This window comes from Terrapene carolina, unplaced genomic scaffold (assembly GCF_002925995.2).
Source record: "Terrapene carolina triunguis isolate 2854851 unplaced genomic scaffold, T_m_triunguis-2.0 Scaffold35098, whole genome shotgun sequence".
Classification (NCBI taxonomy): Eukaryota; Metazoa; Chordata; order Testudines; family Emydidae; genus Terrapene; species Terrapene triunguis.
The window spans coordinates 10178125-10200822 of NW_020699449.1; the positions used below are offsets into that span (position 1 = coordinate 10178125).

At 42.1% G+C, this 22698-nt stretch overlaps 1 protein-coding gene across 1 annotated transcript in view; it reads right to left on the reverse strand.

Moving 5' to 3' along the window:
- The window catches only part of LOC112118358 (sushi domain-containing protein 1), a 95148-nt gene that overhangs the window by 8329 nt on the left and 64121 nt on the right, over window positions 1-22698 (reverse strand). Inside the window, exons 15-18 of the mRNA XM_029914337.1 lie at window positions 21505-21691; window positions 7918-8011; window positions 6473-6728; window positions 2051-2095 (exon numbers count right to left, since the gene is read on the reverse strand). Coding sequence (XP_029770197.1) covers window positions 2051-2095; window positions 6473-6728; window positions 7918-8011; window positions 21505-21691 — 582 coding nt within the window. The remainder of the gene's footprint in view (window positions 1-2050; window positions 2096-6472; window positions 6729-7917; window positions 8012-21504; window positions 21692-22698) is intronic.

A 22698-nucleotide genomic window follows, 5' to 3' on the forward strand; every position in this document is an offset into this window, starting at 1 on the left:
AAAGCTTATGCTCTAATAAATTTGTTAGTCTCTAAGGTGCCACAAGTACTCCTGTTCTTTTTTTAGAGAATCTTAAGTGTGGCAAGAAAGAATTCCTTCAATTCATGGGAGAAAAGGTAAGTGTGTCCAAGGAAAAAACAAACATGTGATGCTCCTGAAAATACAGTATTTTTAGAAATAGAATCATTGGGAAGGGGCCTGACTGAGGAAGAAAATGGAAATTTTATCCTGTCTGAAAATTGGGTTTTAGCAATGTCACTCCAGCAATCATGGGCGGTTCCAGGCACCAGCGCATGCCTGGGGCGGCAAGCCTGCGGGAGGTCCGCCAGTCCCGCGGCTTCAGCGGCAATTCAGCGGCGGGTACGCTGAAGGCGCAGGACCGGCGGACCTCCCGCAGGCATGCCGCCGAATCCTCATTACCAGCGGACCTGCCGCAGGCATGCCGCCGAAGGCTGCCTCACTGCCGTGCTTGGGGCAGCAAAATACATAGAGCCGCCCCTGCCAGCAATGAATGAAGAGCTCTGTGTAAGCTCAAAAGCTTCTCTCCCACCAGCAGAAGTTGGTCCAATAAAACATATTACCTCACCCACTTTGTCTCCCTAATCTCCGGGGACCAACATGGCTACAACACCACTTCATTCTCCAGCAATAATTCTGTCTTACTAGGTACTGACAGATCAAAACCACCAGTCAGAATTTTTGGGATATTTCTGACTCTTAGATTCTACTCTGCATCAGGCATAAAAGCTTTCATACTTCACAAAACGTAGTTTTCCCATGGATAACGTACACCAGAGAAGAATGAAAGTTCCAGAGCTTTAGTGACTCATTTAGTTAAATAATTTGCATTAAAATTCCCTGATTAATCTTCTACCAAAAAGGCAAGTGAGGATGTCGGTCTAAGTTATGCAATTTCAGAGCGAGAGAAGGAAGAAACAAGTTTGCTTTGCTTTTCTGAATTCCTTTTACCCAAAGAGATTTCTCGTTTGGAGAATCCAGAGACAGGTATTCTTTCATTTTCTTTGCTTTTCTCCTATCAATACTGGCTGCTTGAGATGCAACAGACAAGAAACAGCTATATTATCAATTAGCTGGAGGAGGAGGCCAGAACCTCCTCAGGGCAGAGACTGCTTGTACAGGCACTCAAATAACAGGTGATGCCAGTCACCATCTCTCTGTAGCACTTACTACTAGCCTGCCCTTTCATTCCTGGGAGATAGGATAATTTCCTTGTTTCATGCTTTAAAGCAAACTGGAGAAACAGGTCAGTTCTCCAGTAACTGCACTGGAGAAACAGTAATTGAAGGGTTCAGACATTTTGATGAGCAGAAAATACACTTTTTATGTTTCTTGTTTGGTGTTTTCATTTTCACCAGTTTGTTCAATGCACGAATGTTGTCCAACATAGCACACCTGTATAGCTGCTGAGAATTCCAGCAATGTTCTCCCCATCTGTTGGCCTCAGTGGAATGTCAGTAGGTTGGAGGAGTACATCAGCTGGAGCAGGCCCATTTGTAAATGTTTATGGCCTGTCGCGACCCAGTAAATAGTCTGAGGGTGAAGGCCCTGGGGTGGTTTTGGTTGGGCCCTGCCCGCCCCCAAGCTGGCTGGGCTTGGCTCTCTGCTCCAGGCGTTGCAACCCGCCCCCCTGACTGGACCAAATTTGTGAGAGTGGAGTTGTGACCTGGCTCATGGGGTTGCAGGGCCACTCACTCAAATTTGGCCTACTTGGACTCCCATCATCATGCTGGCTGGGTCAAACCTGAGTGGCGCTAGGATCCCAGAGTTTGCAGTGCCTGGAAAAGGGAGGTGAGCCAAGCCAGCCCTGTGGGACAGGAGCTGCCACGCGACCCTGTGAAACATTCTGGCGACCCAATTTTGGGTCCCAACCCAGAAGTGGAGAAACCCTGATCTAACCTTTGTAACGCTCCACTGGACTTCATTGCTAGCAGGGAATTAAACAAAAGCCACGGAAATTGTTAGTTTTATGCCAAGATATAGCCAGACAATGCAATGACAACTTTTGTTTTCTCATTAGATGAAAAACTGCCTTACCTTCAATTTGTGCCCAAACTGCACAAGATTGTGTCCTCATCTGGAAAGAAAAACATAACCAATGTCACTATTTTCCCAGGATATGTATTAAATCAACAAGCCTACACCATCCGCAAAGGCATTCAGACAAGAAACATTAAAATGTATTACAGGGGGAATGGATTCCTATGTTTTTGCTAGATCGCCAAGCTTTCCTGAGAAGGCTATAGGCTATAAAGACCAGTTTAAAGAGAAAACTTTGAGGAAAGTCTAGCTCTCATCTTTCGGATAGAAAAGAACAGATATCTAAAAACCCTACATGACGAGGGCTATAAAGTTGCACGGTTAAGTGTTCAAAAAGTTAGGAAATACCAAAGTTAAGGCTGCACATACAGTCTTAACTCTGCCCCCTATTCGCATATACAGATTCCTATACAGTGATTAATTACATGGTCACTCACTGTGTTGCGAATAATATATTACACAATGTTTTCTCCACCCTTGAATACACATTTAGCACCTTATAATTTTTAAAGAAACTTTAATACAGTACTTACACTAATTTAATTTTCATAATGATCCAAAATATTGTTAGGGACAGACTTTCTATAAAATCTTGTTTAATCAGTTTTCTTCTCTCTTTTGATGTATTCTCTTCTCTATTTTCTTTTTCTGTATCTCACACCCTCAAACATAAATATGAATTTTAAGTACAGTACTACTCTATGGTGTATACTTAATATGAAGTGTGATATGTACTTTACATATAAATGACTTACATGCACTCTGGTATTTACATATATTTTATTGAAGGTTTTAGACAAAAAAGTACACCTCTACCTCGATATAACGCGACCCGATATAACATGAATTCGGATATAAGGCGGTAAAGCAGTGCTCTGGGGGGGCGGGGCTGCGCACTCCGGTGGATCAAAGCAAGTTCGATATAATACGGTTTCACCTATAACGCGGTAAGATTTTTTGGCTCACGAGGACAGCGTTATATCGAGGTAGAGGTGTATACTATGCAGTGGATAAATAGTATGTAATCATGTAATTAAAGACTAAGGCGTGGTCTATACTGGGGGCGGGGGGAACGTGAGCTAAGTCGGTCTAAGTTACGCAACTTCAGCTATGAAAATAGCGTAGTTGACGTACTTAGAGCTACTTACCACAGTGTCTTCACTGCGGTAGGTTGACTGCTGACGCTCCCTCGTCAACTCCGCCTATGCTTCTCGCTCCGGTGGAGTACCGGAGTCGATGGGAGAGTGCTCGGTGGTCAATTTATCGCTTCACTAGTCTTCACTAGACATGATAAATCAACCCCCGCTGGATCGATAGCTCCAGAGGTAAGTGTAGACATGCCCTAAGTCATGATGGATCTGCACAAAGGGACAATCTTCATTTGGGGCTTTATTTTGAGCTTCTATACAACCTCAATGATATTTAATATAGTTTTTGCTATGGGATTTTCTAGCTGTTTAAAAGGATAAAAGATAGGGTACAGAATGAACAAAAACAGACCTGCAGGCCTTCACTCTGTATGAGGCAACCTCCCCTAATACCACGCACCTAACAAGGTCCCCTGGGATTGAGCCAAGAGATCCTAATGGAGTCCTTGCTTCAGCCTACCTACTGCCATTTTCACTATGTAGACAAGTTAGTCATGCACCCATAGACAGTACAGCCTTCCACAGCAGTGCACTTTCCAAGTTTAGGAGAGAAAACACAAGCAATCTACTGCACATGTGTGCGCAACATGAGTTTTTCAAGACCAGTTGTCAGAACAGTTAAAGGCATTTTCCCCTCAATTAGGGTTCCTTATATTCCAAATTTCAACTTTCTACCCCTAGACTTTTCAATACCTGTACTAAATACTACAAAATCCTCTAACTGGAATACCAAATTTACCTCCATCCCTCGCAGACTTACTTTTGCTTTTATTACATATTCACTCCACAAATGCTGAATGATGAAATGGGAGTTATAGAAGGTTTTATTTATGCTAAAGAAATGAATCCCACATCATTTTAAGCTCCAAGCACTATTATTTTTTCAGTGTCTTTCATTTTGGGCCTTGGCAGGTTGAGAGGTATGGAATCCACAAAGCAATCAGTGGGGACTGAAACAGGCACCAGATGGGTTGGAGCTAATTAAATAACACCACTCTCTCACTGAGAAGGACACATCCAGAGATGGACAATTTGTTCTGCTTAATGGAGGTTTTCATGATAGCTACAGATTGCCTGACACTATCTCCCAAGCCCCATCTCTCTCCAGAATTCCCACTTCTCACCTGCCAAATTTATCATTAGGAAAAATGATACTCTTCCATTATCTCAGCTTTCCTAGCTTCTTCCCTGATGCTCTCTAAGCATTCCCTGTTGGAGAGGATCAGGCGGCATGACATTTGGCTAGCGTAAGTGGATGTCCCTCACATTTCCCTCAGTCTTTCACATTTCACTCAGCTTGGACTGGTGCATAGGTTGCAATTTTATTAAAAGCCCTTTTCATTTGCTGGTTCTCATGTACAATGCTATGGGGCGTGAGTTTCCAAAACTGTAGGAGAATATTTAAAGGTGACCTGCAAAAGGAAAAGAATGGGATTGTGCCCTTTTTGGTTACTTTATGATGTATAAAGAAGACATGAAAGTTCTGTTTTTTTGAAAGTTCAGGTCCTGTATTACCCGGAATACTCTATGGCCTGGTCTACACTAGAAAAATTAACCATTGCGGACATCTGTTTTCAGGAATGAGTAATTTGTCTAATGTAGACCAGGTGTATGATGCGGAAATGATGACTTCACAAGAACAATAATGTGAAAGTTGAGCAATTTAGGAATTTAGTCACATTATTTAAAATTCTTTGGTCTGGTGTTTGCTAATAACTATTTAATATAAAGTGAGCGCTGTACTCTTTGTATTCTGTGTTGTAATTGAAATAAATATATTTGAAAATGTAGAAAAAACATCCAAAATATTTATAATAAATGTCAATTGGTATTTTATTATTGTTTAACACTGCGATTAAAACTGCAATTAATTGCAATTAATTTTTTAAATCTCGTGATTAATTTTTTTAAATCACTTGACAGCCTGTAGAGGGGTGGTTACCCGCTCCGGCCCTGACAGGGTTAAGGCCAGCCCTGGGAGAGGGCTGGGGCTGTAAGGAAAAGCGCAGGCTGCTTAGGAAAGCAGGCACTGCTGGGGTCACGCCCCAAATAGAGCACAGCAGGTCCTTATAAAAGGGCTGCTAGCTTGGAGCTAGAGTCTCTCTCTCTCCAGTCTTGGAGGGAGCAGGGCCTGGCTGTCGGTAGTAAAGATACGGGGAGTGAAGCAGGGCTGGGGAAAGGCCAGAGGAGCAGGAGAGCTCCAGGCTGGTGACTCCCCAGGCTGCAAGGCCTGGTCCTAGGCCCACCCCTGAGGTACTGGGTGGTAGAGGAAGACAGCAGGTCCTACCCCCTTGCCTGTGATGACTGGCTCTTATACTGCAGTCTGCCCCAGGGAGCAGGGGCTCATTGCTGACTGGCAGTAGCCACCGGCTGAGGCAAGGTGGGATTAGGGGATTGGGGTCCCTGGGGAGGTGAGACCCTGAGAGTGAGGGGTTACTGCCAGGGGGCAGCACCCCAGATAACGGGGCACCGAGGTCCGGGAGGGACACGGGGGCCCAGCGGCAGCGAGATGTCGGCCTGCAGAGAGCGCTCCAAGGCTGGAAAAAGAGCTAATTCCCAGGACACCAGCAGGAGGTGCCACAGGGGTAAATTTCATGCCGTTACACAGCCCTATTTAACGTCAATGACTAAAAAGGCTTCCTTCTCCTCAAATGTTGAAAATTCAACAACCCTGCCCCTTCAATAAAGGTATGAGTGTCAATATACGCTCTCCCAATAAGTCTTCCCGCAAAACCAGGGGTGCCCAGAGTTGACATTCCCTGCTATTTATAAGGCTAAAATGCAAGTAAAACAAAAAACTCCATTAAAGAAAGTCTGGTCATCTTGTAGCGTCACTTGGAAGAACAGAATACCTTAGAGTAAAAGCACTTGACTCAAAAGAAAGAATCATATGTTACTGTTGAGTGACTTTTAGATACTAACACTCCCTAAGGCTAAATTATGGCCTCTGTAAATTATAGGCACCTGTAATTACCTATGAATCAGTGGGATTTGTGCACCCATCCCTGAAGGCAGAAGTTGGCACTAAATCCCTAATCCTTTCCTTTGTTTATATTTCAGCATCCAGAATCACTTCTGCATTACAATGGTGAAGAGATCTGCAAGCAATTAAAATGGCTACTTCAGGGTTTTATATCATCAACTTCTTGTCCCTGACAATATCATCAAAACAGAACAAAAAGCTAAAAATTTTCCCTGGTTTTCCAATTAAAACTTCTTTCATTCAACAAAGACTCAGAGAAAAGTTGATTTAAAATACCCATTACCTTATTCCATTGGCTTATAATTCTCAGTACCACACAGTAATCTTTCCCCTGCTTTAAGGGAGCATTATAGAATGCCCCATAGTAATGTCTGTCTCCAAGAGAGATCAGCATATTGTCAGCAACATCCTCGGCGAGGAATTCAGCTGCCACATACCCCTCAGCATCAGTGGCATTGCTAAAGAAAGTCACAGCAGCCAGGGAATCACAAGTAAATGTGCTTTGCAAGGCCAAGGGAAGCACAATCACTTGATAAAAACTAGAATGAAACAGAAAAGCAGCCATCAGCATTCATTTCCATGCACTAAACACCAGAGAGAAATCATATTTGCATTTAGTCTTTCAAATATTTTGGCCCTTTGTTTAATAGTTTTCAAATCACTAACATCCCGGGTGAACTCTTTCCATGTGTGGGTGAAATATTTCCCTTTATATACGTGCTATTTATTGCCCTCTGTATAAAACAGACTATATATGCCTATCATAAGGCTAATTTTGCAAATTGCACACACAGATTTAACATGATTGGGCATGCTTATTTAGTATTTTCGTATGAGAATTGCCAACTATGAATCACTACAAACTGCCTGTTTGCTCAATTCATCCGACACACAACTTTCTCCTTGTAGCCAAAGCGGAGCTGAAAGACATTATCAACCTATTAAAACCTATTTGTTCCTGATTTCCCAGAAAGATGCTCTTTCCAGTATCAAGAAGGTGACGAGAGCTCCCATCTATTAGACTTTAATTAGAAACTTGTCCCTCGAGTTCACTAAAAGTTCAGAGTGTGATGTCCTCCCACAAAAAAGAGCAACTCTCAGAGTACATGCACTGTACTGTTGTTATACTGTCCTTTGGCTCCTGCATTCACTTCCAAATATTTCCTGCCTTACTATAACGTGAGTTACAGTAACTCGTTTCTCTCATTTCCCAGGCACTTACCAACATACGTCAGCAGAGTTAAAACTCGCTACTCCAAAGAGTATTTATAATTTTGGTACCAGTAAATGAATATGGTGTTGCTGTTTATCAGGATTTGAAGAACAGATCTTCTTTCTTAATTTCCTATTGGCTACTAGAGAATTTCCTGCAAGCTGTATAATGTGGTTTACACACAACAATTATAAACTGCTCTTAGTTACACCAATGAATATCTAGTGTAGCTCCACTGAGCCAATGGAGTTACACCAGCATAAATTCAGAGTAATTGAGGACAGAATTGTGGTCCAAAAAGGAGAGGTTAACCTGAAGCAAAACTCCAGATCTGAACAATCACAAATTACAGTGAAGATGGGACCTGGCTTCAAACTTTCTGGTTTGGTCCCATTGCTAATAAAATTATCTAATTGAAGACAGTCTAAAATATACAAACATCTAAATGATCAGTACTTAAAAAATATATTTTGAGAGAGTCGGGAGCATGTAAAAAAAACAAAAAACCCACAGACCTGATAGGTCCATTTCTATCTTCTGCTTTTCGTAGGCTGAGTGCTGGTGCAGGACCGTGTACGGTAACAAACTCTATTTCTGGGAATGGAGGATCTAAAAAGCAAACAGAATCAGTACTTTAGAAAAGTTTGAGGAATAATCCAAGTCTGAGGGCAGTAAGCTTTTTCTCACACAGCACAGTAACTAAAATGCTAACCCTAAAAGCTAGAGCTGTGCTTTAGATTCAAATCTGAATACAAAATACTTTAAAATGTACAGACAACGTTTTTGGTTAACAAATATTGGAGATGATTTTTATTTTGATTGAACTGCAGATCAGCAGACTCAACATGAGAACACAAATAGATGAGAGTTGAACCTTACTTCTTGTAGACCTTGAATACCTCAGTCAAATATTTTAAGCTGTCATCGGAGACTTTCAGCAAGTACTTCCCTGAACTTTCAAGAGCCCCCTCAACTGGAGAACTCAAAGGTAGGAAAATAAATTCTGTTGCAGTAGCTTTCTTTGATTCCTATTTTATACCCTCCCTTCCTTTGACATCCAGCACAGTCACGAGAAGCTTTAATTCAATTTTCTGCCTGGAGAAAATATTGGATTTTTTTTTAAATCCTCGCCAAAGTGCATAAGGCCTAAAATGTCCAACCGATCTGAGCTTTGCGTTAAATTTCAGACAGGCAGTGTAAAGAGGAAAACAGCTTTAGGGCCCTAACCAGTAACTACCCAGGCCTAGCAAGCAACAAGTCCCTTTAAAGTTTGGAGTCTTTGCCACATTGGGTAACTGGTCAGAAATACAAGCTGTTAAAACTGTAAGCACATCTAAGTCTCTCCAGACTGCCCTGATAAGACGTAAAGCAGCAACAATCCAACATTTTAAAATTGGTTTAATTCTCACCCCAGGAAACAGGAGGACTTTATGAGGAAATTCTTCCATGTGCAGTATTTGACATTAAGAAAAATGCATGTTGCCAGAACGTTAATGCGTGCCAAAAATCAGTCAACTACCAGGCCTGCAGAACATCAAAATTTAACAATCCCCGTGGGAAAAATAAAGCCTTCAGACCACCTCCATGAAGTCAGAAACAATGGCAGCACCTAATGCAGGGCAGCCATTGTGTGGGAAAATTCCTGATCAAGAGTGAAAAGCTGCAGCCCCAAATTCAGTGGCTTGCCATTAACATCTACCCCTCTTGGTCTTCAGGTAAATTACTATAAAAACATTCTATCAGAATTACAGGCCACCAGCTTGAAGCAGCATCCTTCAAACTTCACAGTGACACAAACCTAAAAGTGCCAGTATTCACCCCTATCTTCAACCAAACCCCGCTCCAAATACCCCTCTCAGAATCAATGCTGGTAGGCCAGGAATTTGGCAATTCACCATGAGTTTCATTTTTATGGCAAGAATATTTGAGCTGGGTCACAGTGTTAGCTGGAAGCCAAAACACAGCAGAAAGCACATGTAACAGCATTGCAAGTGAAATACGAAAACAGCACAGATATTGAGGCTATACCTCCTGGAAATGACAAGATGGGGCACTTGTTCACATCACGTTCAATGGTTTGGAAGACTCCGCATTCGCACTGCGGCAAATCCTTGATTCTCCATTTGTGCATCCGGTGCACACATCTTCTGTGTAATGTCCTAATATGGTTGATGGTCATCCACTGTCTTTGGCAGAGCAAGAAACCAGGTCATTCGACAGTGCGATCATGTACAAGATGCTTGTTGTTTATGTCAGAGCAAACCCATTGCATCTGCCAGGGGTTTTCTGAGTTGAAGCTGGATGACAGAAGAGCTTCTCCAACCACCCAGAATGGCCAGCAGGACTTAAGGCAAGCGTGAGGTGGATGAACAAAGAACTTTGGATGAACAAGAACTTTCTTGTACTCGTGCAACATAGCCATCTCTCACCAGATGGTTGGAGAAAGGACTTTGCGAGGACTGGAATCTAAGGCAGTGGCATGGTCTTCAGGGTGCCACTTACAAGTCTCAGAGCCACATTTAATTGGATGTGGATCAAGTCTGTGTGCGAGCTTCTTCCCCAAACCGGTGCGTAGAACTCGGCCATGGAAAAAACTAAAGCCAGCGTTGCCGTCCATACCATTTGAGCAACACAACCCCAGCTCAAACTTGCTAGCTTTTGGATGATATTGATGCAACTCACTTGTTTCTTATCAAGCAGATGTTTCTCACAGGAATGGCCTGATTTTTTAAAAACATTAAGATTCCTAATTTACTTGTCCCTGTTTTAAATCTCAGAGGCCTCTGACTTTTTACAGACGCAGTTTACAACGGAAGCCTTAGGACTGCACAGACTAATCACTACACATGTGATGAACAGTATCACTTTCATTATACTATCAAATCTTGATAGTAGGAATCTTTAAGGTCTTTCTGATTAGCTGATCTTCTGCACTCCACCAATACTATATGACTAGGACAGCACTGAAATTTACTTTACTATACATACTACAGTCAGAATGATTCCATTTAAAAGGATAGTATTTTCTTTGTGCCTCATTTTAAATATGTCTCTATTTAAAATGAACATATGCTTATGGCTAGTTAATCATTTGGCTTACCACCCTTTTAGAAATCCTTCATTTGCACTAGAGCAGCCCTGTTTGGGTTTCTCTGCTTTTCTAGACGCCATTCTCTGCTGCTGATAATGCTTTAAAAATAGTGATGCAACTGAGCCACAAGGTTTGCATCCAGATGGTATCTTTCCTCAAGTTCAGGGAAGTCAAATCAAGGGTTCTCATTCAGGCCCAGCTATAACTGAAAACAATTCTCTGCTGAAATAATGCTATTTGCATAACTGACATTTCTTGCAAACACATTGTTTTAAGGATTTTATGGTTGTTTGGGGATTTTGATTCAAATAAAAATCTTTTATTACATTTTCACATGTAAAATAAAGAAATGGAATAAGTACTAATGGTATAAGTGAGGGTTATGTAGCAGTACAGATTAAATAGCACATATGTAACAACATGTATGTTATGCTGAAAGGCAAAGAATTTTTAACCTGAAGAAAACCACTATCACAGAATCTTCTGAGGAGATGACCAAAAAAGCCCACTAGAAGAGAGAAAAAATGAACTTAAAAAGGTCACTTAAGACAAATATATTGATTTTTAATAACAATATAACGGGGGAGGGCCCTTATCTGTGTTTTTAACACCACCTTATGGAATGTTAATTTTGGGGGGGGGTGAGGGGAGTGGTGTCATTAACTATATTCTGTTTGTTTCCTTTTTGCATTTCACTCAGTTGCATCAGTGAAAATTAAACTGGCTGGTTCCACTTTATTGTTATTACTTATTTGTATTGTAGTAGAGACCAGAGGCTAGGACTCCATTGTTATGTTTGTACAATACCTATCACAGAGGCCCAAAGAACTTACAGTCTATACACGTGAGACAAGAGAGAAAAGGTAGACAGAGAGAGAGACAGATGAGGGAGCACAGGTAACTAATGAGACATTACTGGTCAGCATGAAAAGCAGTGGTCTCAGAGCCTAGCTGCCTAACCATTTATTTGTAGGCATCATGACAGAGAAGAGTTTAAATAGGGATTTGAAGGAGAACAACAAGGTGGCTTTGCAAATGTTTATGGAGAGCTTCTCCCACGAGTGAGGGGGGAAAAACACAGTGGTTTGTTGCAAATTATTTTAAAATTGGCAATCAAGACTGGAAATCATTTGCAGAACAAATGCAGGGGTCCCATGTGTGAAATGCTCGGTAAGGCGGGGTTAGGCTGTGGAGGCCTTAAAAGTGAAGACAAGTAGTTCGTGTCTGATGCAGACAAGAAGGTGAAGCTGGTGGAGAGGTGCAAAGAGGGAAGAGATGGGATCAATGTCACAAGTCAGGAAAATGCTCCTGGCAGCAGAATTTGAAGCAAGATGGAATTTGTCAAGGCCAGAGAGGAGACCATTGGAGCAGTTGAGACATGAAAGATAAGGGCCTGGATGAGAGTTTTAGTTGTGCAGACAGAGAGGAAAGGCCATATCTTAAGAGATGTTATGCAGGAAGAAATGCGAAGATTTAGATGTGGCCTGGATGTGGAGACCTAGAAAGGGCCAAGTCAAAGAAAATGCCCAGGCTTTGGGCCTGGCCAAAAGGGAGGAGGGTGGTGGTATCCTGGAGGACTGGGGGGAATGATTAGGAGTTCTGTTTTGGCCAAGTTGCGTTTAAGATGAAGGTTGGTCTATGGGGAGATGTCAGAAAACTAAACTGAGATTTTGGTTTGGCCAGGAGGAGGCAGGTCAGGCGTGCAGAAGTAAATCTGCAAGTTATCAGCATAACGATGACAGCTGGAGTCGTATTTGTCAACGCGACTGCCCAGAGACAGGATGCAGAAGGAGAAATGGAAGGGGCCAAAACAGAGACCTGTAGAAACCCACAACACACTGGAAGGAGATTAAGTTTATATATGGAGGAAGGATTTCACATACAACCTCTCATAGACAATAGCACTGGGCTAGTTTATGGCACCGATCCTGTCAACAGTTATGCATGTGCTTAAATTTTATTCATTCAAGCAGTCCCATGAGCTTCAATAGGACTACTCACATATTTAAAGTTAAATACATCACACATAAATGTTTGCAGGATTGGAGACTAAATTCCTGTCACATAAAAACACATATTTATATTACTGGTTGTCATCAATCCCCCTGCCTGCTTCACTGAAACAGAAAATCATTTCTCTGTAATTCTTGTTTTCTAAGAGGTATACTTGTAACTCATCACCCCCTGGGGGGTCTGTCATGATAGCACAAATAGCAGGGAATATTCACAGCAAATCCACGTTTCCTACGGTCCCTTCCTCCCTCAGTGGAAGGCAGAAATTTTTAACATTTGAAAAAAGAAAAATAAATTAAAGTTCCCCCAACCATGAGGGGAGTTGGGTGAGTTAGCCTGACTCTATTCCTACTTGCACATGAGCGGAACAATGGCAAGCTGTTCTCTTTCCCCCTAAGGTTACGGAATTCCATTTGGGATGCAATGTGTGAGAAAAACCCAGAATGAGAGGGGCACCACAAAACTATTCATGGAGAAAACATAAGGCTGTGGAATTCATTCCTTTAGGGCAAATACCTCTTTCTAGACCTTCAGTTTCATGATTATTCATTTCTGATGTAAATAACTTTTAAGAAGAAGAGTGAGGGGTCACTATATTTGTGTGCCAGAGGGTCATCTGAGAGGTCTGAGGACTCAAAAGCTCCTGCAATATCTTTATCCAAACCCTGTAACTGGTATATACAAATACCTGTAGCAAGTAACAATAAGCAGAATGTAAAGTAGGAACATACCCTGACTCACTGCAATTTTCTATTTTTCTTTTTTTTAAAAGAGGTTATGTGTGGGGGAGAAAACATTGGAAGAGGTTACAGAACCCAATATGCATGTTTTCATTGGAGGGGAAGTTCAATGTTCCCCTTTAGTAACTCAGACACAATAACTCCACTTCCCTGTGACCAGGGATCTTCCTAACAAGCATTGTGTTCCAACACAGAGCGGTCCATTCCAAGCCTTAGGAAATTGGCCAGTCACCAAAGTGTTAAACCACTGGTGGTTAGCTAGTGGCCTAAGGGTTAAAATTTCCTCTTTTAAACTGGTCTTTCTGAAGAATCTATCATTTCCTTCCCCCAAACAAGGGCTGCAGGTGGACTAACATCTCACCACTGTTCTTGGGTGACCCACCAGCCAGAGGTGCTGGGTTTCTTCATGATGACAGAAGCACACATACATGTCATATTATCCTTGCACTCTGCCTGCTTGTTCCTCTTTAATGAACAGACAGGATACTCAATTATGCAAAAATCCTACTCTCTGAAGCCAAAACAATGGAGCAGACATGGAGCCTGCAATTCAAAATACAGCCAGAAGGTCTGGCTTTCAGGTCTAAAAACCTTGATGGTGCTCCTTAAAAATTAACACTGGCTGCTCTCTGTTGTTATGCCTGCTGTTTACCACAACTTTACAAGAAAAATGTATTTATAAAGACGTGCTTAGGATGTTACAAGAAAATAAATGTTATCCGAGAAAAACAATTTTTAAAAACAATTATAACTGAAGGTTATACAGCACAAAGCCCGGGAGATAATGTGATGGCTGCAGCACAATGGGGGTGGAACAAACAACGAACACATTCATTTTCACACCTTCTTTCACACTCCTCCTACTGTATGTTGGGATTGCCTTCTTAATTACTGTCTCCAAATGTTCCCCATCTCTGTCTCTCAAATCTCTTCTCAAACACACTTGTTTTGCATAGCATTCCACTAATATTTCAAGGGCAACCTCCTCCTCATTTCACCATCCTTGTGCTATTGTTGTTGCAAGAAACATACTGTAGCTCTTAAGCTTCTGTTCCAAAGCGCATTTGCCTTCTTTTTTTATTATTTGCACAGTACTTACTCTGTAAGCTCTGCAGGACAGGGACCATGTTAATTCTTTACATACCTGTACAGCTGTGGCACATTAGAAAAATAAACAACATTAAGCGAGTTCATGCGCCGAGATTTCAAAAAGTAACTAGTGATATTGGTTGCCAAATTTGAGACTAGTGAGGCTTGATTTTCAAGAAGTGCACCTGAAAATCAGGTCTCTTTGAGGGTGTATCAAGTTGAGCATCCAAAAACAGGGGACACTCAAAATCACTAAGTGTTTTTGAAAATTTTGGCCATGACTTTAAAGTGTAGCTATTCTGCAGGTACAGAACATCTTTTAATCAGTCTGGCATGGAGAACGTTACAAAATACACTGATTTCCCAGTATCTTCTCTCCCTTCCTTATGCTTTTTCAAGAGGCTCACAGACACAGATGTTTTATTGCATCAGCATTTTAAAATGTACTTTTCTAGATGGTAGGAAACTGTTGTATGTTCAGATTAATAATGTTTTTACAGGGCAGTCTGCACCCTCTTTATCAGAAGGAGGCATCTATTCACTCAGCACGAACTCCCACCAACACTGTTCCCATAAGACGTAATACAGCAGTGCACAGACAATCCAGGAACTTTTTGGAGAGTGTTGGGGACAATTTCCTGGGGCAAGTGCTGGAGGAACCTACCAGGGGCCGTGCTCCTCTTGACCTGCTGCTCACAAACATGGAAGAATTGGTAGGGGTAGAAGTAGAAGTGGGTGGCAAACTGGGCAGCAGTGACTATGAGATGGTCGAGTTCAGGATCCTGACAAAAGGAAGAAAGGAGAGCAGCGGAATACAGACCCTGGACTTCAGAAAAGCAGACTGACTCCCTCAGGGAATTGATGGGCAGAATTCCCTGAGACACTAATATGAGAGGGAAAGGAGTCCAAGAGAGGTGGCTGTATTTTAAAGAAGCCTTATTGAGGGTGCAGGAATAAACCATCCCGATGTGCAGAAAGAATAGCAAATATGGCAGGTCACCAGCTTGGCTTAACAGAGAAATCTTCGGTGAGTTTAACACAAAAAGGAAGCTTACAAGAAGTGGAAACTTGGACAGATGACTAGAGAGGAGTACAAAAATATTGCTCGAGCATGCAGGGGTGTAATCAGAAAGGCCAAAGCACAACTGGAGTTGCATCTAGCAAGGGATGTGAAGGGTAACAAGAAGGGTTTCTACAGGTATGTTAGCAACAAGAAGGTGGTCAGGGAAAGTGTGCAACCCTTACTGAATGGGGGAGGCAACCTAGTGACAAATGATGTGGAAAAAGCTGAAGTAGTCAATGCTTTTTTTGCCTCAGTCTTCACAGACAAGGTCAGCTCCCAAACTGCTGCACTGGGCAACAAAGTATGGGGAGGAGGTGAGCAGCTCTCAGCGGTGAAAGAACAGGTTAAGGACTATTTAGAAAAGCTGGACATGCACAAGTCCATGAGGCCAGATGCAATGCATCCAAGGGTGCTGAGGGAGTTGGCTGGTGTGATTTCAGAGCCATTGGCCATTATCTTTGAAGACTCATGGTGATCGGGGGAGGTGCCGGACGATTGGAAAAAGGCAAATATAGTGCCCATCTTTAAAAAAGGGAAGAAGGAGAATCTGGGGAACTACAGACCGGTCAGCCTCACCTCAGTCCCTGGAAAAATCATGGAGCAGGTCCTCAAGGAATCCATTTTGAAGCACTTGGAGGAGAGGAAGGTGATCAGGAACAGTCAAAATGGATTCACCAAGGGCAAATCATGCCTGATCAGCCTGATTGCCTTCTATGATGAGATAAGTGGCTCTGTGGATGAGGGGAAAGCAGTGGACGTGATATACCTTGACTTTAGTAAAGCTTTTGATACAGTGTCCCACAGTATTCTTGCCAGCAAGTTAAAGAAGTATAGACTGGATGAATGGACTATAAGGTGAATAGAAAGCTCGCTAGATTGTCGGGCTCAACGGGTAATGATCAACGGCTCGATATCTAGCTGACAGCCGGTATCAAGTGAAGTGCCCCAGGGGTCAGTCCTGGGGCCAGTTTTGTTCAACATCTTCATTAATGATCTGGACGATGGGATGGATTGCACCCTCAGCAAGTTCACAGATGACACTAAGCTGGGGGGAAAGGTAGATACACTAGAGGGTAGGGATAGGGTCCAGAGTGATCTAGACAAATTGGAGGATTGGGCCAAAAGAAATCTGATGAGGTTCAACAAGGACAAGTGCAGAGTCCTGCATTTAGGATGGAAGAATCCCATGCACTGCTACAGGCTGGGGACCGAGTGGCTAAGCAGCAGTTCTGCAGAAAAGGACCTGGGGATTAGTGGACGAGAAGCTGGATATGAGTCAACAGTGTGCCCTTGTGCCAAGAAGGCTAATGGCATATTGGGCTGCATTAGTAGGAGCGTTGCCACCAGATCGAGGGAAGCGATTATTCCCCTCTATTTGGCACTGGTGAGGCCACATCTGGAGTAATGCGCCCAGTTTTGGGCCCCCCACTACAGAAAGGATGTGGACAAACTGAAGAGAGTCCAGTGGAGGGCAATGAAAATGATTAGGGGGCTGGGGCACATGACTTATGAGGAGAGGCTGAGGGAACTGGGATTATTTAGTCTGCAGAAGAGAAGAGTGAGGTGGGATTTGATAGCAGCCTTCAACTACCTGAAGGGGGGTTCCAAAGAGGATGGACCTAGGCTGTTCTCAGTGGTGGCAGATGACAGAACAAGGAGCAATGGTCTCAAGTTGCAATGGGGGAGGTCTTGGTTGGATATTAGGAAAAAGTATTTCACTAGGAGGGTGGTGAAGCACTGGAATGGGTTACCTAGGGAGGTGGTGGAATCTGCTTCCTTAGAGGTTTTTAAGGTCAGGCTTGACAAAGCCCTGGCTGGGATGATTTAGTTGGGAATTGGTCCTGCTTTGAGCAGGGGGTGGGACTAGATGACCTCCTGAGGTCTCTTCCAACCCTAATCTTCTATGACGCATATCCTTGCTGTGGCTTATTCATTTAAGACCAGTATTTCTTAAATTCTCCCTAGCCATTTCTCAAATGGAAGTGAGTGTTTATAAAAAAGACATTTCTTAAATTCAGAAATAGTCAGCGACAATGCTTTACCTAGGATATCTTCTTCACGAATGATCTATAAAAGGGAAGAGCACACTTGGGACTACAACAATCAGTAACCCAGACAGAGAAATAATGAATCAGAGACAGTACAACCTTAACAGCCTTTTTTTTTTTTTTTTTTAGGGGATGCGATGGAAGGGAGCAGGAGAAACAGACACAAACTGTCCTTCCTGCCAAAACACAGAAAGCTCACATCACCAGTCTTTTAATAGCGATTGGGCAATGATTGCCCAACCATTTTTCATGACTCGAGCTCCCATCTCACGTGAGCACATGGTAAAAACTCTTATGCAAACCGGGAGGGCAGAAAAGGCAGCCTAAGAAGGATACTGCTGGGAATATGAAAGGAACAGAATTTCAGTGCTCTATGAAGCACTCAATAGAGAATCTTTACTGGCCAGGTGATGAGAACAATAACATGCTGATCACAGACTTATTTTAAAAGGAATCTGCTTGCCAGGCTGTCTACGGTAAGGAAAGTAGCAAGCTGCTGAATTCCATTTTTTGTGTAGACACACATTCCATTATGGGCATAATGAATCATCTCATTCAGGATATCTGAAGCAAAGGTAGGTTTCCTGACAGACATTTATGAACGCTGTAGATTCTCTCTCTCTCTTTTTTCTGTCTTAGCACAAAGCAACCTTTCACTAACATGTGACTGTACAGCATGTGACTGTACACACTAAATACGCTCTCTAACCTTATTAATTTCCTCCATAGAGGAATATGGTCACCATGAAATGACCTATAAGAGGGCCTCTAGCATTACAGAATCTATGGGCCTGGTCCTGGTCCTCAACTGCAGTAAACTGGAGTAGCTCTATTGAAGTTAATAAGGTATGGGAATTTACACCAGCTGAAGATGTGATCCTATGTTCTGAAATGTAAATCCATGACTCACCAGGAACATTTGTTAACTGTGGGTAAATTGAGGGCCATACCTCCTTACTCTTCCCCCAAAGAAATCAGCATGAAACCTCAAGCAGCTACATCACCCGATAACAAAGGTTAGGCCAGTTACAGTACATCCACAGTAAAACATTTGTTTCAGTCTTTCAGCTTCCTTACAGCATTAGATCTTCTGAGGTATTTTACATTTACATAGGACTTTTGATCCCAAAGGGCCACAAAGCACTTTAACAAGCTTAAACCGGCATACAAATTAGGAGAACTCCACCACCACCAAAGTACAGCCATCTGAGGGCTTGTCTACACTACCGTCCGGATCGACAGGCAGCGATCGATCCAGCGGGAGTCGATTTATCGTGTCTAGTATAATCGACCGCCCATCGCTCTAGCGTCAGCTCCGGTACTCCACCTCAACGAAACGTGCAAGGGAAATTGATGGGAGAGAGTCTTCTGTCGACACACTGCAGTAAGTAGATCTAAGTACATTGACTTCAGCTACGTTATTCATGTAGCTGAAGTTGCATAACCTGGATCAATCCCTGCCCTGTAGTGTAGACCAGCCCTGATTCAGCAGCTCACAGCAGTGCAAGACAGGAAGTAAAGAATACTATATCCTAAATAAACCGCAGGAGGGATTTAGGTAGGAAGAATATAATTTCAGAGGCATGGCACAGAAGTTAAAAGCTCATTGTTAGGCGAGTTACTTTAAATGCTTCTTCACTGGTACTACAGCAGCTAAGATTATTAACATGGAAAGAATGTTAAAAATCTAATTTAGTTTTCATCATTAATTGTCTTGGTTTTCTTTTTGCATTTCACTGCCCATGGATTACAAAACAGACTGGTCAGTTTCACTTACTAGCTGTCATTAACAAGCACAATGTTGCAATATTTGGGTTGCAAACACTGGTGGAGAAAGCTGAAATCCATACCAAACACTGTTTTTCTTGGAATTTAAAAAATAAAATAAAATGGAAAGTTTTATTAATCCTAAATTGTGTAATTTTGTAAAATTTAAATGTGGGAGCTAAATCAAAAGTGACTCAAACCCCATTACTCTTATAAAAAAGTAAAATGGGCCTTTTAATGAGATCTTACTTGATAAGCAGACATGACCAAATGTTTGTGCCTCTCCACCAAATACCTACAGCCCTGTGTGGATACACATGTATATCTGCATCCAAGGATATAAATTTGTATTCACGCAGGGCTCTACAGATACCTCACCCAGGACTATGCTTGTGCGTTCATTCAGTACTAACTCAGCTCAAAGAGAAACATACCAGGTACCAAATCATCAACCCCACTTCATGCAGCACCTGCTAGAAAGTATTCTGTACAGATCGTCTGCACAAGTAATGAACTCTTGCAGGATGACAATGTAAAGTGGAATGCCTACAGGTTATAACTGTGGGTATTCAAAAGCATCTCAATCAATCAAATTCCGGGACATGCTTTGTTCTAACAAGACACATGAACAGATACAACAATTCACTACTTTTGAATGACAGCTAGGCAATTTTCAAGCAAAAATCATCCAATAATTGCTGTTCATCACTAAAGTGATCCAAAACACTGTGTGCCCTACACAATAACTTTCACACACAAGGAAGAGATTTTTTCCCCCTTCTATGATGTCTTAAAAGCTAAGATTTACTATTAAAAAAGTACTGAAGTATTCATGATTTGGAAAATACCACATAAACAGCTCTCTAGTTCTTCATTGGGTATCCAGCAGATAAACAGCTGCACCTAGTGGCCGAACACAGTTACAAAATTCAAAGAGGTTGCTAGGTTTCATCTGTCTGCTGCCAACACCAAAGCTAGTGTTTCACTTTGTTGTTTCAGAGTAGCAGCCGTGTTAGTCTGTATCCGCAAAAAGAACAGGAGTACTTGTGGCACCTTAGAGACTAACAAATTTATTAGAGCATAAGCTTTCGTGGGCTACAGCCCACTTCTTCGGATGCATATAGAATGGAACATATATTGAGGAGATATATATACACACATCCAGAGAGCATGAACAGGTGGGAGTTGTCTTACCAACTCAGAGGCCAATTAAGTAAGAGAGAAAAAAAAACTTTTGAAGTGATAATCAAGATAGCCCAGTACAGCCCCTTGTAAGTATTCTCACACTTCTTATCAAACTGTCTGTACTGGGCTATCTTGATTATCACTTCAAAAGTTTTTTTTCTCTTACTTAATTGGCCTCTCAGAGTTGGTAAGACAACTCCCACCTGTTCATGCTCTCTGAATGTGTGTATATATATCTCCTCAATATATGTTCCATTCTATATGCATCCGAAGAAGTGGGCTGTAGCCCACGAAAGCTTATGCTCAAATAAATTTGTTAGTCTCTAAGGTGCCACAAGTACTCCTGTTCACTTTGTTGTTGTTTTTCTTAATCTAACCCAGAAGCTTTTCAGCATAGGAACGGTACAAAAGTGTCCTAATTTAAACCAGTTTAACTGGAATCAAAATGAGCTCAAAGGCTGCAGATTTTTATTAGTGCAGTTTTCTTTATGGAAAAAAAAATTCTGGAAGCAAATTACAATTAAAACACGAAGCATAACATGCTCTTTCTCCTCCTCTGCCAACAGTGCCTTTTTGCTGGAATACCTTTTAATATCACCATCGGTAGCGATATCAGTCTATGGTACTCATAGGGCCCTCATTACCATAGTATCTGAGTACTTCACAATCTTTCAACCTCTGTGAGGTAGGGCAGTGCCATTATCCCCATTGTACAGATGGTGAAGTGAGGCACACAGAGACTAAGTGACTTGCCCAAGGTCATACAGGAAGTCTTTGGCAGAGCAGGGGATTGAACTAGGTCTCCAGAGTTCCAGGCTAGAATCCCAATCACTGTCCCATCCTTCCTCTCCAGTTACCCTGTGATGCTGAAGTAACATTTAAAAACACATAACAGCCATTGTCCCCATGCTTTGGGATTTGCTGACTCAACAAGAAACAGCATGAAATCTGTAACAATTAGATTACAGTTTTTGAGCACAAGGCAGGAGTTTTTCAACAATCCACACTGAGACACTAAGTTCAAGTCAGTTGACAATATTGCCATTGAGGCTAAGCACTCACACTCAAGTGGTCATCTTGTTAAAAAGAAAAAAAGCAGGACGTACCAATAATTGGAGTTGTCATGGAAACTAGCACAGAAAGATCCAAAGCTGCCATGGAAATATTCACAGTGTAATTGGTGCCTGGGCGCAAATCAAGACACACCTCTGGAGTCTGTCCGTAAGCGGTGAGGTTAAAGGCCATTTCATGAAAGAACTCCTTCTGATACCAGCGTTGACCCTGTATGTGAAACTAATGAAACAATCACAGTGCTGAAAATGGAAGGCTTTGACACTTCACGTGGGTTCAATTTGTGGGATACTCTAACTAAACCATTTATCATAAATCTTATGGAAAAGTAATTTACCATATCCTTGTTGAAAATCTACATGTGCATACAAACGGACTGTATTAAATTTGTTGAGCGTTACTATAATCAAAACATGTCCAGGTTTTATGAAGGAAGACACAGCATGCTTGTGGATAAACTTTAACAGCACTACCCTAAAGCTAGTTCTTGCACTTCGTTTCTCCCCCCACCCCCCCTTTTTTTTTTTTTGGTAAACACACCCCAGCCCCAAAACTGCTAGTTTGCCAGCTAACAGGAACCAGCAGCCTACTCATGTATCTTCATTGCGGAAACAGTACATTTACAAAAGTGAACCCACTTGCATGCTGTGCAGTTATCACTTGATCCGGAAAGGTGTTCATTACTATCAAATCCTACTGAAGTCAACATAAGAACAGCCTTACTGGGTCAGACCAATGGTCCATCTAGCCCACTATCCTGTCGTCTGGCAGTGGCCAATGCCAGGTGCTTCGGAGTGAATGAACAGAACAGGCAATTGTCGAGTGATCAATCCCATTGTCCCCTCCCAGCTTTTGACAATCAGAGGCTAGGGACACTCAGATCACGTGGCTGCACCCCTGACCACCTTGGCTAATAGCCATTGACTGACCTATCCTTGAGGAACCAATCGAATTTTCTTTTGAACTCTGTGCCTTCACAACATCCCCTGGAAACAAGTTCCACAGGTTGACTGTGAATTCTGTGAAGAAGTACTTCCTTTTGTTTGTTTTAAACCTGTTGCCTGTTAATTTCATTTGGTGATGCATGGTTCTTGTGTTGTGAGAAGGAGTAAATAACGCTTCCTTATTCACTTTCTCCACACCAGTCAAGATTTTATAGACCTCTATCATATCCTAAGCAGAAAAGTCCCAGTCTTTTTAATCTCTCCTCATACGGAAGCTGTTCCATA